This window comes from Adiantum capillus-veneris, chromosome 3 (assembly GCF_014529385.1).
Source record: "Adiantum capillus-veneris isolate H3 chromosome 3, ASM1452938v2, whole genome shotgun sequence".
NCBI classification, from domain to species: domain Eukaryota; kingdom Viridiplantae; phylum Streptophyta; class Polypodiopsida; order Polypodiales; family Pteridaceae; genus Adiantum; species Adiantum capillus-veneris.
The window spans coordinates 122,423,763-122,439,712 of NC_140933.1; the positions used below are offsets into that span (position 1 = coordinate 122,423,763).

Consider the following 15,950-nt stretch of genomic DNA (forward strand, 5'->3'; position numbering starts at 1 on the left):
AGAGCCTTCAATACAGGATCCGGATTAGCTAATTGCCAATCCCCTTCAGGTACGCACAGTTCCATCACGAAGGAATGCAAAAGCGGAGAGTTATCTCGTCGAATTTAAGAAGTAAGTGACCCTACAGGTGCGAGAGCTCGAGGGCTATCCATAGAAGTGATCGGCACACGAATCGGAGCGCAAAACAGAGAATTCAACGTGCTGCAATGACTCGCCAGGTTTTGCAAAGTGCTCTAGAGTGCGTGGAAAGTCAATGTTTACTTGGGATTTTGTCCGTGGAGACTTCTATTGTGGTTATGTTGCAGAAATCGAGTTAGAGTAGAGTAATTTCAACCCGATAAAAGTGGGACAGCTTGTAGAGGTTTACAGGTTTTTCTCAAGTTTAATAAAAATAAAAAATACCAAAAGGGGCGCCAGTCTTTGGGGCCTACTGTCTGCTTGGTAGCGCTCTAGCTACCAAGTTGTGAAATGTCTTTAAGTGTTGAATTCCAGTCACAGGTTTATTTGTGAAGTTCCTTTCTGTCGCAAAGTCTAAAGTAAAGTTTCGGGTGAAAGCCTACGTCTATCGCCCTACGGGCCGGTTTCACTTCCCTGGAAGATTCTTGACTTGTTGAGGTGGACATTGGCTTGTTCGTAGAATAGGTCAATGCGCCGGTATGCATACCAAAACTTGCTTGGCATGTCCCATAAGTCTCTTAATGGAGTCAGACTTCTACTGCAGACAATATCATCGAATCTCTTTTGGCAGTCACTGGCAATAATCATCCGAAGTGTCTTTCTTAGTCATTCTCAAAAGATGCCGAGTCGTGATGACATCTTCTTCATATTCTTTCGTTATCTAGGTAGAAGTGAAAACTCCCTTGAATTTTACCACACTTCTTGGGTGCTTCTCTACACAACAACAAAGTAGACCACCAATTTTGTGTGTTTCCATTTAAGTAAGATGCCGCCATTCGCACCTTGGAGAATTACGAGAAACGACCTCCCGACATCAAACTGCTATATGAATTCAAAGGCACGATGGGTGTCCTGATAGCTTGAAATCGTGTCAAACTTTACTGCTTGACCCCCATCCGTGAGCTCCTTGGTCTTCTTGTCCATTTTTTCAATGTATGAACTATCAGCAGAGGATGAAGTCTCCTAAGATAACTCTCGAGATTGCTTATAAACCACTTGAGAAGGTTGTGGGTCCGCTGGGGGAGAAGGAACCCTCAGCCTATATACAACTCTCCTATCAACTTATTGCTACTCTTGCTCCAACTAGCTGCTAGGATCCCTCCCAATTCTAGGACTTTGTGGGCGCCCTTTGTGGGCGCCCGAGCGTGTCGACTCTGACGGTGAGATCCATAACGATCAACCAGAAGCTCGTGTTGTGCAGCTATCTCTATTGATGTTGTCTCTGAAGAGGCTGTAAGACACGCTCTAGCTAGAATCTCTAGATGTCCAATCTCGTGGCAACGTAGCTACTCGCCATGCCCACCAATAACAAAAATACTCAGAAGGAACACACATGTACATCATTATGTCTCGTGGGGCCAACTTCAGTCTCTAGAAGACGTTAATCTCTCTCTCTCTCTCTCTCTCTCTCTCTCTCTCTCTCTCTCTCTCTCTCTCTCTCAAAAAACGCAGCAATTTTTTGACCTAGTAGACAGCAGTCCACTCTTTTGATCATAACTTCTTCATCCGAACTCCGATTTGGGTGATCTATAGCCTCAATCGAAGAGCACGAAGTCCTCTACGCATTGATGTAAATACCGAAATTTTCAGAGTTATGGAAGGCGTTTCTGTAGCAGCATTTCCGAAGTGAACAGGTTCAACAAAATTGATTCTCATCTCCTATTTTACATACAATGTCTTCCGGCACTCGCAAGGGTTCTTCTTTTTCAACAAGGTCCACAACCATTGTGGAAAATGATCCAAAATCTCCTAAGTGTGGAGATAGCAACACAACCACCCAACCAACGACATCGGAAACCATGATCATGGCGTGCGTACTTGGTATCATTACAAGAGACCGTAAACAAACAAGGCGAAGACTTACGAGCACTTGCAATGGAGAATGGCACACTAAGGGTACTTGTGGTTGAGAATGAGAATCTCAAGAGGACACTTGAGATGCAAACAACACGTTTGATGCAACTTGAAGAGGAAGTCAAGGAATGTAAACGCTCTCTTGTGGACTTGAATGCTTTGAAGGAGCGGATGAGCAAAGTAGAGCATGCCCATGTATTGAAAGAGGAGAAATTTGACACTATGAGCCGGGACGTATGCGACAGGAAAAATGTATGCACAAACAAGTCTTGGGCTGATGTATGTGGTAGCAATGTGGTTTCTAATTTATCACTCATGCAAGCTATGGTTCAAACAAAGAATGTTGAGAATGTGGATGTGGAGGAGTTGAAGGAACGGGAGCGACGTTCCAAGAACATTGTTATTCGTGGAATTCCCGAAGAGAAGTTAGAGACACCTCCTTCTCTTGCCATTGTTATTGAAGATTTCTTCAAAACCCACTTTGGCATGTCCGGAGTTATGGTCTATGGAGCACATAGAGTGGGGAAGCAAGGAGCTCCTCGCTCGGGAGAACGGCCAATTGTATGCACCATGCCGGATGAGACCAAGCGAAAGATTATCCTTGATAATAGTTGGATCTATTTGAGGGATACAAAATGTTTTGTATGTGAAGATCGCACTATTAAGCAACAAAATATGCGTCGCAAGGCATATGAGGAAAAGAAAAATAAAAACAAGGAGATCTCTCATGAAGAAAATGTGCCCAAGGAGGAGGCAAGTCTCTCAAGCAAATAGGGATATGTGACCTATGAGACCGAGTTACAATTGAAAATATGCTTTTGGAATTGTAATGGATACCCATGGAATGCGGGGGTTGGCATTGACGAACTAACAAGCAAAGCCGATGTTGTACTTCTTGTTGAAACTTGGGAGCATGATACACAAAGGATTAACGGCTTGGAGGATTACAATGTACATTCATTGATGTGGTCAAAGAATCTCAAGCAACGAAGAGGACAAGGAGGGTTAGCATGTATGGTTAAGAAAGGATTGGAAGATTTTGTATCAATTGTGAAAGATGACAAGTACAAACGTTATGTATGGCTGAAAATTATGAGACCAAAAAGAGCACCCATTTTTGTAGCCGGTTGCTACATTCCTCATCATGGTTCTCCCTTTTATGCTTGCATGGATAGAGATCAACGATTTTCTGATTTGGAAGAGGACATTGCTTATTTCAAAGGGGAAGGTGATGTTATTGTATTTGGGGATATGAATGCTCGCACAAAAACATTGCAACACGATACTCAACAATTTGATATGCCATACATTTCAAGGGAGTTGGAGGAAGTTCACTTGTATGATCGTACTTCAATGGATGAGAAAGAGTCGGATCACTATGAAAAGTTACTTTTACACATGTGTAATAGCACGGGTATGCTCATTGCCAATGGTGTATCTTTGTGGAGTGGAACCAATGGATTTACATGTAGGAGACATAATGGGGATAGTGTGATTGACTATATGCTACTCTCTGAAGCCATCATGTATCGTATAAAGAGTTTTATGTTTGGTCAATGGACCCCGGAATCCGACCATCGCACCTTATGTATTGACCTTTCATGTGGAGAAGCAACTAAGCATGATAATCTCAGCCAAAGGAAAGAGAAGTTATCACTATGTATGGATTTCAAACGGGCACCAATGTACATTGAAATGGTTAAGAAAAAATTATGGATGACAAAGCTTCAATGTGATGCATCATTGGAAACTAAATGGGAAGCTTTCAAGAAAGCTATTTGTTCTTATGCGGAAGAATGCTTTGCCATAAAGAATCTCCATGGTATCAACAAAGATAGATCACGCAAAAGGTGGTTTGATAAAGAATGTCAAGATGCTCGAATGTCCTTGATAAAGCTTGATGCAACTATGGACAAAGACAACTATCAAAGTCATTTGCATACATACAAGACATTGATTCAAAAGAAGAGAAGAAGATGGGAAGTAAAGCAACAAGAATTTCAAGTCCAAGAAAAGGCACATGCATGTGGAAGATTTTGGAGAAACTTGAGAGGCAAGCGGGTTGAGAATTTTGGTAACTTGAGTCTAGTGGATATGTACACACATTGTAGGCAATTATATGAGCAAGCAAATACTGAAAAAATGCCATTTTATGGTTCACTCCCATGTATGCCGTCTTCTTTTACTATTGAGGATGTATGCGGTGGGCTTGAAAAGTTGGCCACTCACAAAGCGGGAGATCTTCAAGGTATCAAGCCGGAGATGATCAAATGGACGGGAGATTTTACCCATGAGTGGATGTGTGATATGTTCAACCTTGCACTTCAACATGGTATGCCTTATGATTGGAGTACTAATTGGGTTAAGCCTTTGCATAAAGGAGGGGATGTAAAGAATGTAAGCAACTACCGGACTATAATGATTGGGTCTCTTATGGCAAAGTTGTTTGGGTGCATAATGGAGATGAAATTGAGTGATTGGGCTGAAGAGAATGACAAGCGTGCAAAGGGACAAGCGGGTTTTCATCGATGCCATAGCAACATTGATCATCTTGTCACTCTTCGTGTTCTCATGGAGGAAAGTCGGTTGAAAGGCAAGCGATTGTATTGTTGTTTTGTGGACTTTAAGAAAGCCTTTGATATGCTTCCACGTAACAATTTGTGGAGAAGGATGGAAGAACTCCAAGTGCCAAGTGAGTTTATGCTTGCGGTTTCTCGAATCTATGAGAAGGTGATTTGTCAATTGCGCATGGGAAGAGAAATTTCAGAAATTTTTGTAAGCACTACTGGGATTAAACAAGGATGTCCATTGTCACCAACTCTCTTTGGTCTATGCATCGATCAATTGGAACAAATGGTACTTGATGCAAGAAGAAGGCATTGAAGAGGTCACTATTTGCAATTGGAACAAATGGTACTTGACTTTATGCAAGAAGAAGGCATTGAAGAGGTCACTATTTGCAATGCGGTAATCATGCTTTTGTTGTATGCGGATGATGTAGTGCTTCTAGTACACACTTTAGAAGATGCACAAAAGCTTATGGTTGTCCTTGAGAACTTTTGCTTGCATAGTGGGCTGATTGTAAATGAATCCAAAACAAAGGTTATGCTTGTGAAAACCAACCATAAGGAGAAGCCATGCATTGTGTACAACAACGAGACACTTCAAGTTGTTGAGAGCTTTAAGTACCTTGGCCTTGAGGTTCCATCCAATCACAAGTGGCATGAATGTGCTATGCGTCGTTTGGAAGCGGAAAAGAGAGCATATTATGCATTTGAGAACATGTGTAATGCGGGAAACATCAAGTGTTGGGTTCTCAAGAAGTATCTTTTTGATGCATTGGTGACACCGGTTCTTCTTTATGGAGTTGGAAGTGTGGGGCGGGAGCATCTCAAAGTCTACTTGGAAAGAGTTTGAGAATGTCCAAAAGCGTTTTCTTACAAACTTTCTCCAAGTTAAGACACAAACACCATATATGCTCCTACTTCTTGAGTCGGGATCTCTTTCAATTGAGGTTATGGGCATGGAAAGGGTTGTGGAGTACATGATAAAGATGCGTCAAACCCCTCACATCGACTTCCTACAATTGCATGGGAAGCAAGCAAAAAAGTTCAAAAGACGCATAAAAGCAAGATCTTGAGCACGGGATGGATGCAAGACATAAAGAAGTGGTTTGGGAGATGGGATGCATTACACTTGCTACATGATGCTTCAATTGACTCTCAAGTGAATGAAGCTTTTCTACAACGCCAATGTATTACGGCTTGGGAGGAATCCGGTGGGTCACGCTTCATACATTACACCACCTATATTGCCCCCAACTACAAAACCATGTTCTTCGCTGAGAGAGGAAACCGTACTCACACTTACATGCTTGAGCCTATTCCCTTGTCCGCGATACGCACTATCGCAGCAATTCGGCTTAGCTCCCATTTCCTTCGATGCGAGATAGGGCATTGGGGCAATGGAGAAGAGTCAAATCGATTGTGCACATTATGCTCACTGCAAGTTCGAGAGTCTGAGTACCACACACTACTAGAGTGCTCAGCTTTTGATCACATCCGAACTTGCTTCTCTCACATTTTCAGCCATAACTTAGACCTACAAACTTTCCTCTCCCAGCCAAAGTGTGGGCTCTCCATTGCGACTCTCATCACTACAATTTTGGAGCATCGAGAGTCACTCATCAGCCATACACATACTACATCACATGTAACGTTGGTCCCATAGGTCATATTTGACCTCCGAGGACGATAATAAAATCTATCTCTCTCTCTCTCTCTCTCTCTCTCTCTCTCTCTCTCTCTCTCTCTCTCTCTCTCTCTCTGTGTGTGCTGCGTAGGACAAGCGCTTTGGCTAGATGTCCAACCTCGTGGCAATGTAGGCACTCGCCATGCCGTCTAGTAACAAAAATACTTGGAAGGAGCACATTTGTACATCGTTATGTCTCGTGGGCCAGCTTCTAGATGACGTTAATAAAGCTCTCTCTCTCTCTCTCTCTCTCTCTCTCTCTCTCTCTCTCTCTCTCTCTCTCTCTCTCTCTCTCACACACACACACACACACACACACACACACAAAACATACAGTACACACGAGTCTCTAAGCACTTGATCTATTTAGTACATTGATTAATATTATTGATTGCTACAACTAGTGTCAAGATGCACAATATTTGAGACAATATTCTAGTACATAGTAACATATCATAGTATAGCAGCAGAAATACAGCCAATCGTTATTGAGTATTGAGCAAAGCGTGGACTATTTACGTACTCTCCCTCCAAGGGCTAGGAAGAGTGTATTTCATTGAGGGTTCGCTTATGCTACCAATATTTCAAGGAAAAGAAATTGGTATCCTACATGGGGGTATGCACTGCCTTGGTATATACACACTTTATTTTGTTTATCCAAATCCAATGCAAAGCTCATGGACTTAAGAAAAATAATCTTTCACATTCATGTCTTAATAGTTAGCAAAATGTATATTTTCAAGCTTGCAAATTGTCCTTTAAGATGGTATTTTCTTTAGTATATTTGTGATTTCACTGATGCACTTTTGTAAAAGTCTTAATCTAAACGATTCAACAAAATTTATACCTGTCTTGCCCCAGCTAGTAAAGCAGAAACCCCAGCCAAGCCTGCATTTAAAAGAAAATTTGCATAACATGTAAATGAAGCTTTGTTATAGGCACCTTCCTTACAAATATTACTCGGAAACAAATGGCTGAGATCTCATGATGTCCTAAGTAAGACTATCCAAGAGCTAGGTAACCTAAAATTCACACCAGCAAAAGACCAAAAACCGAATGAAACTAGCTATGAAGCCAATAACTACACCAAGTGTAGGAGAGAGCCAACCATGAACCGAGCAACTACCATAGTAATGTAGAAAGGCATTTCTTGGTTCTGTAATGGTAAACCCTGAAACACGAGCAATTTAAGATGCTTCAAAAACATGTTACTTTTAACCAGAGATTTTTCGCATTCCATTTTTCTCTCTTTCTTATTCTCCTCCCCCTACTACTCTTATCTCTCTACTACCTCCTCATCCCCCTCTTTGTCTTCTTTCTTCTTCTCCTCCTCTCCCCCAATGTCTCTAATTTTCTTTGATGTTGTCCCAGTCTGTCACAATTATCTTGAATCCCCCATTTGCCCCAAAACTAGGTAAATCCATAAATTAGCAGATGACCAATTTGTCCATGTTTTTCTCAAATAGATGAACATTGATTGATTTTCATTGATTGCAAAACTAGGTAAATCCATAAATTTTGCAGATGAGCAATTTGTCCAATTACCGTGTGTGTGTGTGTGTGTGTGTGTGTGTGTGTGTGTGTGTGTGTGTGTCACTGTCTTCTTTCTTCTTCTCCGTCTCTCCCCCAATGTCTCTAATCTGTTTTGATGTTGTCCCAGTCTATCAAAATTATCTTGAATCCCCCATTTGCCCCAAAACTAGGTAAATCCATAAATTTTGCAGACGAGCCATTTGTCTGTGTTTTCCTCAAATAAAAAACGTTGATTGATTTTCCTACAATTTCCATGTGTGTGTGTGTGTGTGTGTGTGTGTGTGTGTGTGTGTGTGTGTGAGGTTTCCCATTGGTAATTCAATCTGGCGTTACTAAAAAAAAAAGTGTGTGTGTGTGTATTAACCATACAATAAATCATTAAAGGATGATTGCTAAAATCCCATAATGCTGTATTATGAAACCCTACAGTAAATAATAAGGGTTGATTGATAAAATCCCTTTCAAGAAGGATGCTCAGTTAAAATTGTCATGCTGGACCCTGCAACAAATAATCCCAGATACCATATCTTTCGGCATAGTAAATAATGATTTGCTAAAGGCATTCAGAAACCAATAGAGTCAGTTCAGCCCCAAACTGATTTGCTAAAGGCATTCAGAAACCAATAGAGTCAGTTCAGCCCCAAACTGTAAAGCAACAGTTTTCTCAACTAAATTCATATTGAGGTAGCGTTTACCAGCCGCCTACAGGTGAGGCGTATCAAAAAGCCAGAACCAGTTATCATAGAGGTAGCATATTGCATCACCAATGGCCGCATTATAACAGCTAATTACACCCATAGTTTAGGCCATGCCAATGTAATGCCATCACCTTTAAACCAAATGCTAAGCTATGCCAGACATTACTGCAGTAGAACGCAATCAATCTCCAAAGTCAAGCTTAAAGACTGTAGTAAAAACTAAACAACTATATCTTATCCTTATCACATGAGCAGATTTCAATACCCACAAAGTACATGATCCCAGTTTTTGTTATGCAATCTAAAAACAGCAGTATCGACCCTAGGTTAGTTTATTCCAGAGCCCTATACTCCTTGCAGATTCCCAACGTAAACCCAAAATAGCCATTACCAGGGTATGAAACACAGGAAAGCTAGGTATGTTAGTTAACAGATGAAACATTCCAAGCCAGCAAACAGTCAGCAACCAGAAGTAGAATGCTGTTTAAACCTGTCCAAAATGCATGGGGTCAAGACACTAAAACACATATACCGGTACACCTAATCTAAATAAGTATCATCAGGGAAACATTGCCAGCCAGGACACAAAACCTGAGCCAAAAAATCAGATTTTTCAGAAGCCAACAATGTGCAGAGCTTTAAGGAGGTAGTAGAGAAAGCTTCCCCAGAAATTTATGAACCGTAGTTAAGCCTAATCGAAACAAGGTCTATCTGATGTATTGAGACCATATGCTATACCATATCAAGAAGCAGCATTGTTTTACGGTCATCATGAAATTAATGCAAGCTTTAACAACATCCGGCTGATCCCTGCAAAACCTCAGTTTATCTCTTCTAAATCCAGATTGAAGAGAAGCCACGACCAGCATACATATGCAGTTTGATCATAGAAACCAATTTAGTCATCTATATGTTAAAAAACCCTAACAGTGTTACATCATCAACCTGTAACGTATTAACCAGCAACATAGTGTGGCCAGTAGGTGAACTACCCAATCCATTAACAAATGAGACCCAGTAATACAGTATATTCAGGGCTAAGTCATCGTCCTATAAAGCATTAACCAACAACATAGTGTAGGCCAGCAGGTGAATTCCCCAATCCATTAACCAATGACACCCAGTAATACAATATATTCAAGGCTAAGTGAGGCTAAATTGAGCCAAAGAAAAGGTCAAGAAAAACCATTTTAAGTAGAGGTAGCTTTCCTAAACAAACCAAGTACTTTCAACCTTATGCAATCGACCACCGTGAATACCACATCAGCATCAGTATTTTCAAAAGAAAGGGAATCTGAGCAGAAGCATTTTGCTCAAAAAATTACCCAAGACCCCAAACAAGCAGCGGCACCAAGTAAACGACCATCACTCACTCAATCAAAATCAACAGATTTTCAAGGCCAAGTGAGGGGGCAACATATTTAAGGTTAAGACCAATTGATTTCGGCATTAACCAGTCCAGTTATGTTCAATCCAAAAGAGAGAGACCAGTTTGGCCCCAGTCAGATAGAGGGAATGCACGACTACAGCCTGCTCAAGTAATGTATTTTTTAATTACTAGTAATATAAAACAAATTCCATAGTTCAAAACCTTTCATTCATTGAAAATAAACCAGTTACTTCATAGAGCAGACGTTTACCCTAAAAGGTATGGCACCAACCTGAGAAGAAGAGCCATTATCATCAAGGTATAAAGTGAAAGTGCAAGAAGCAGTGCACACCCTCAACCCACCAAGCTTTGAGGAGTAATAGTGTAGTCGGCAAAAACAGACATTGCTCTCTTTAACTTTCCAAGACATATACACACACCTGTAAACAAGGCTAAGTGAGGGGGATGAGTCGCCCTCAGAGATTTCATCAATCGGATACGGAAAGCGAAACTCGCCAGCTCTGCTCGCCGAATCCACACAGAATCCAGGTGATCACGTGGTGCCACACCATCAGTACGCCAGCCTGTATCTATGGCCAAGGGGTAGGGGAGATAGAGAGAATGAGAATAGGAGGTGATGCAGACTCAATAAACAGGGACGATGAATAGCAGTGTTTATTCATTTATCGCTCGGGAGGAGTGTGAAAACCACGATCGGGAGAAGGGAAGGGTTTTAAAAGCAATAGTATTACTACGAGGTTATGCCAAAGGTTCCCCTTTACTTTGAACCAAGGTAGTAGGGCAGGTGCCCATAGGGTGGCAACACAGCAACACGAGTAGCAACCTAATCCAAGCGAGCCTAGAGGTATATCTCACCTGAAGCATACAAACAAAAAGGGCTATAAGCCGAAAAAGAGTCCGACCCTCAGGCGAGCCATAAGTTTTGCTAACCCCGGAGGCTCCCAATAGGAAGTGTGGGCTCAACACAAGACAGTATAACCATCAAATCACACAATTGAGACCAAAGCAAGAGTGAAGTGTGTGTGAATTTAGGGAGAAGCAGCCCAGGTAAAGTAAAGTGACCGAGTGAGTGTGTGTGTGTGTGTGTGTGTGTGTGTGTGTGATGCAAGCTTGCAAGAGTCCTTTGGTTTTTGAGTCTAAAACAATGACGTGTTATCAACCCTCGAGGATGTCCCCAAAAGTGGCAAGCGATGTCTATCCTAGGATAGAGTCCTCTTTCACATCCAGCTGAATTCCAATAGTTAATCCCCCCTTTCCCATCTTGTCTCCCTAGTTGAGATGGCATTGTGGCGTCTCTAAGGCTGTCCCAAGCACCTGATATAAATCTCCTTGTGGCATAGTCAAAAGAAATGTTTTGGGAATTTTTATGGTTTTGGAGTTTTCGAAATTTCGAGACCAAACATTTGATCTTTTGCCAAAACTCCCAAGGTTTCCTAGTTTTTCCCCAATAGGTACAAGTTATAGATTTAGACCTTTAGTTTGTGGTGTTACATATAGCCCTAGCTCCTGTTAGGTAGGCATAAGTTTAGCCTGGTGCAGAGAGTCTTGATTGCATAGACCACCCCTATAGCACTATGGAAAAAGAGAAAATTAAGAAGATTAGTGGGGCTAGGTTTCACATCTGGCAAACAAAAGTGAAAGGGAACTAGTGAAGAGAAATTATGGATAATAGCGACATCACCTACAGCACTCCAAGTGGAAACCGAGGGCACACAAACTAGAGCATCATCTGCACAATTCAATGCACGACTTTTAGCCCAAGATGAACAAGCTCTAGGGATCGAATCACGACACATGATAACCCAATTTTTGCATATTTGACAATAGAGACCAATTTTAAGTCTCTTAGACTAAAGTTTTCACCAGTAAGCTCACAAACACTGGCTTGTGTTGACAAATAATAAGCTGTTTCATCTTGATAGCCAACAATACCATATAGAATCCTAGTTGTAGCATCTTCTATTGAGGTAGAACCAACCTTTGTATGAATAGTTGCAAATATAATGGTTTTATAGATGTTTGCAAGATTGACAAGGGGTATTTTGGGAATTTTGGAAAAAATTAAGAACATTTTGGGAAGTTTTTGGCATTTTTTTGCGATTATGAGGTGTATTTTGGGAATTTCGAAAATTTGAGGGGTGTTTTTGGAATTTTCACATATTTCATGGTCATTTTGGTGATTTTCCAAACTTCAAAGTAGAGGAGCCTAATGCTATTAATCCTTCATTTTTCTTGTGTCCTCATCAAGCCACTACTACTAATCATCCACTCTGTCCTTCTTGAATGCCCTATTCATCCTCCATAAAGTCTATTGGTTGTCCTAGCTCCTCTGAAGGTGGGATCTCTTCTCCTTGAGCGACCTCACGACCATCAAAACTAGTATGCCTACTATCCCCTTGATCTCTTAAATTGGAGGATTGTAAACCAATTGTATCCAACCATATCATATGAATATGTACACAAGCATCACATCCATGGTAGGCAGCACTTAAACGAATAGCTAAAGGGGCACAGCCTTTGGAAAAAGATAGACAAAATTATTCATAACCAACTACAAAAAATGGCATCTAATATTTTGACAAAGAGTAGAAGGAACCAATAATGTTTGTTATTGGTAATAGCAGATAACTTTTTACTAACTTGGCACCAAAATACAACACATATAAGTGTCCTTTACTGCTAGGTTAAATGAAAATGTTACAAGAAATTAAAAATGATCTCATTAAATCCTTTCGAGAACACATAGGGATTATCAAACCAATTGTCTCTTAGAAATGGCTTCTTAGACTTTTGAGCTTACCAAGATAAAGAATACCCTTAAAGAACTACACGCAATGTTGTTGGAAAATAGGAACAGTAAGATCAGAAGAAAATCATTACGTTTCCAAATAAATGCAGACTAATTATTCATATTGGTGGAGAAAATTGTTTATTTTACTTGATAGAAAAAGTGTGTTAAGAGTACAGTGTTCTGTCAAGTCGCGTAGGTTAAGAGGTCTAATGGTCAAACCAAAACTTCCTCTTCAAGTGAGATGCTAGACATAAATAATATATTTTATATTAATAACTCACAAGTATAATTATTTACAAGGACCTGAGCATCCATAATTTCGCCACATGGCTCTCATAAGAAAATTGGAGCCCCCAAAACAGACTTTTTGATTTCAATCTAAAAATTTGCTTGAGAGCCTAGCTTTGCACTAAAACATCATTGGTTATGTATATGAGCTTTAAAAGACCAAAATTTTCCTGCTTGTTAGCAACTTTTAAATTAATACACTTTCTTGATAATTTCTTGTGAGCATGACAACTAGGCTATAGAGAATGCATTTATTAAATCCTTAACAACGGCTTCGAATTTTGGTAAAACTTTCACTTTAAAACTTATCAACAATCCCATTAACTATTATTCACTTTCACTTGAAAGAATTTCTCAGAGTTCTTCATCTCATAACTTGAACTAGATTATGAGCACGACCTACAAAGCTTGTAGTTAGCTTCACAAACTAAATACAAAAAGCTGGTTGGAGAGCAGGACTCGTGCAAAAGTTAAAAGTTTAACTAAGTAAACAATGAAGCGTACACAATCACTCAAATATATAAGGATCACAATCAAGTTTGATAAACATGACTATAAAAATCCTAGTTTCATACCAAGTCCTGAACCGAGATCGCACACTCGCAAGTTTGCTACGAAACGAGTATTCTTTAGCATCTGCCAGATTAAAAAAGTATGTGATGATTGGGCGATCAGTTCAGACAAGCTAAATACCAGAATGGACTTAATTCATGATGAAATGATTCTTACACATACTATGATATCTTTAAATACCCACATGTATATATGCTCTTTATTAACACATGTAAAGACACTGTACCCATGAGCCAAATTCTACTGCCAGGAGTGACACGTTGTGGACGTGAATTTTTCAGCAGCACATCAGAAACACCCGAACAAATCATTCATATTTCAAATGCCAAATTAGCACCATAACCGGCATAAAGCAGTGGGAAATACAAAATTTTTCTATGGCTCATTTGTAGTCTGTGACTCGATCATCTTTACACCTCATCATTGATACATTTAGCACAATCTACTGAAATTAGTGACATCCTAGGGAATGTTCAAAATAGTAAAACGATATAATTGAATTGGTACCCAACCAATTCGTTTCCCATTTTTAGACAAATAAATGCACCTACAGTATGAATGAAGAGCTACAAATTTGTATATTATTTACCCCGATGATGCAGTTCAAAGCTGTGGCTGACAAGTGAAAGGTGAAGGCTCTACCTTACACAACAAGAAGCCAAATACATAACTAGGGTGGCACATTTAGCACAATTTTAAAGAGATCAGTCCATCCAAATGAAGTTTTAAGATACTAAAACGAACACAGCAATGGCATCAAACAACCCCTCCTAACAGCTTCCTCCCCACTGTTAGATAAATAACTCACTTTGTTTCTAGTGACGCGACTTGCTAGACATTTGTGAATAAATTGTAGCAGGAAATGTGTACGTGCAATGTGATCTGCACGTAGTTGCTGCCTCTCGGTGCGGTAAGCAGCAAGTCTCACTCTAATACGTAATGTAGGCTATGAGCAACACGACAATGATGGGCCGTAGACAGTCAGCAGCTGAGACAATAATAGGCAATCTATAGCAGTAAGCAGTAGACAGCAACTGCATGTAGACCATAGTAGACAATGTAGACTACACACTGGACAACAGTATACCCCAACAAAAACAAACAACACTTAGCAATAGTACATAACATGGTATGGACGCATGAGCAGTAGAACGTTGGCCTTCAAGTATCAACTACAAGTGTATGGCAGGCAGTTCCCTCGGCTCCAAACCAAGGACCATTACAAGATACAGGATACAATGGACGTAGAGGCTCAATTGTGCAAGAGAGACATGCATTAACACTGTAGAACACAAGACACTAGACTGCAAGGTAATGGCGTAGTATAATAATGTATGGAAGGATATGATACACTAGGACTACTCTGCAATTTATAGATTGCATGAAGGAAATATCTAGTTATGTTGAGGCTACCAGGGAAGAGTCTCACAGACTAAAGTGGGAGATTGCCAAGTGAGCTAGAGGCACGTAGAGAGAATAGCCACTTCTCATCCAGCATCTAGTACAGCATCATATGTTTAGTATAGCACAGGTCCACTGGTAAAACCTTTCCACGTGAACCATCCAAGTGGAATTCCTTTCCTCTCTACGCTAGTGTCCACATTACTCTAGGGTGTGGTTTCGAGTACACTTTCCAATTGTACCATGGTATTCCATAGTGGCCATAGTAGTGCACAGAGTCTACAGTTATCTACACACTATAGCTGAAGCTGATTGTCTGTGTTAGTCCCTTGCCGGATCCATCCTGCACACATGACATGACACAAACCATACTCACACATAAATGAGCAGAGAGACCGGACATCAGGCTCATCTACCAAGCTCACACCAGACACGGGTAGAGCTACCAAGGGCCTAGAGTCCAAGTCTCACAAATAAGACCTCTGTCCTATTTATAGGACTGACCTAAGAGGTGGCCATATTCACACTTGGCCAGACATAGCTCAGGCACCCATCCCGATGTTTAGGGACATAACACTTCCACCCTTATTTTTACTGATCGTACTAATTCCCAAGTAGCAATCGACTCAAGTCTATGCTTCCGCTTGATCAAATACTCGGGGTAAGAAGCCTTTTTAGACGATTTGACCCTTTGATCAAGAACAAATTCGGGTTCAAGTGGGATGTAGCACGTGGTATCCTCCAAACTCGGGATAGAATGACTTGTTCATCTTGTCCCAACAGCTACCAAGCGGCTTACGTGGAACACGGGATCGACAGTAATGTCGGAAGGTAGAACCAATTTATAAAAGACATCACTGATCTTCTTGATAATTTGGAAAGGTCCACGATATCGCAAAGATAACTATGAGCATTGACCGGTACGGATTGTTTCGGAATACTTCAGTACCTTTAGGTACTGAAGTACCTTTAGGTACATCCACATCCCCTTTAG

General features: G+C 40.6%; 1 protein-coding gene across 9 annotated transcripts in view; it reads right to left on the bottom strand.

The window, feature by feature from the left end:
• LOC147461631 (uncharacterized) overlaps positions 1-15,950 on the bottom strand; it is a 122,894-nt gene that overhangs the window by 53,457 nt on the left and 53,487 nt on the right. For 2 of the 9 annotated variants that reach the window (XM_086509120.1, XM_086509127.1), the window contains exons 4-8: positions 13,558-13,618; positions 11,585-11,632; positions 10,323-10,472; positions 7,391-7,453; positions 7,130-7,170 (exon numbers count right to left, since the gene is read on the bottom strand). In XM_086509120.1, coding sequence (XP_086365246.1) covers positions 7,130-7,170; positions 7,391-7,453; positions 10,323-10,472; positions 11,585-11,632; positions 13,558-13,618 — 363 coding nt within the window. The remainder of the gene's footprint in view (positions 1-7,129; positions 7,171-7,390; positions 7,454-10,322; positions 10,473-11,584; positions 11,633-13,557; positions 13,619-15,950) is intronic. The other 7 variants (XM_086509121.1, XM_086509122.1, XM_086509123.1 and 4 more) reach the window with 7 other exon arrangements.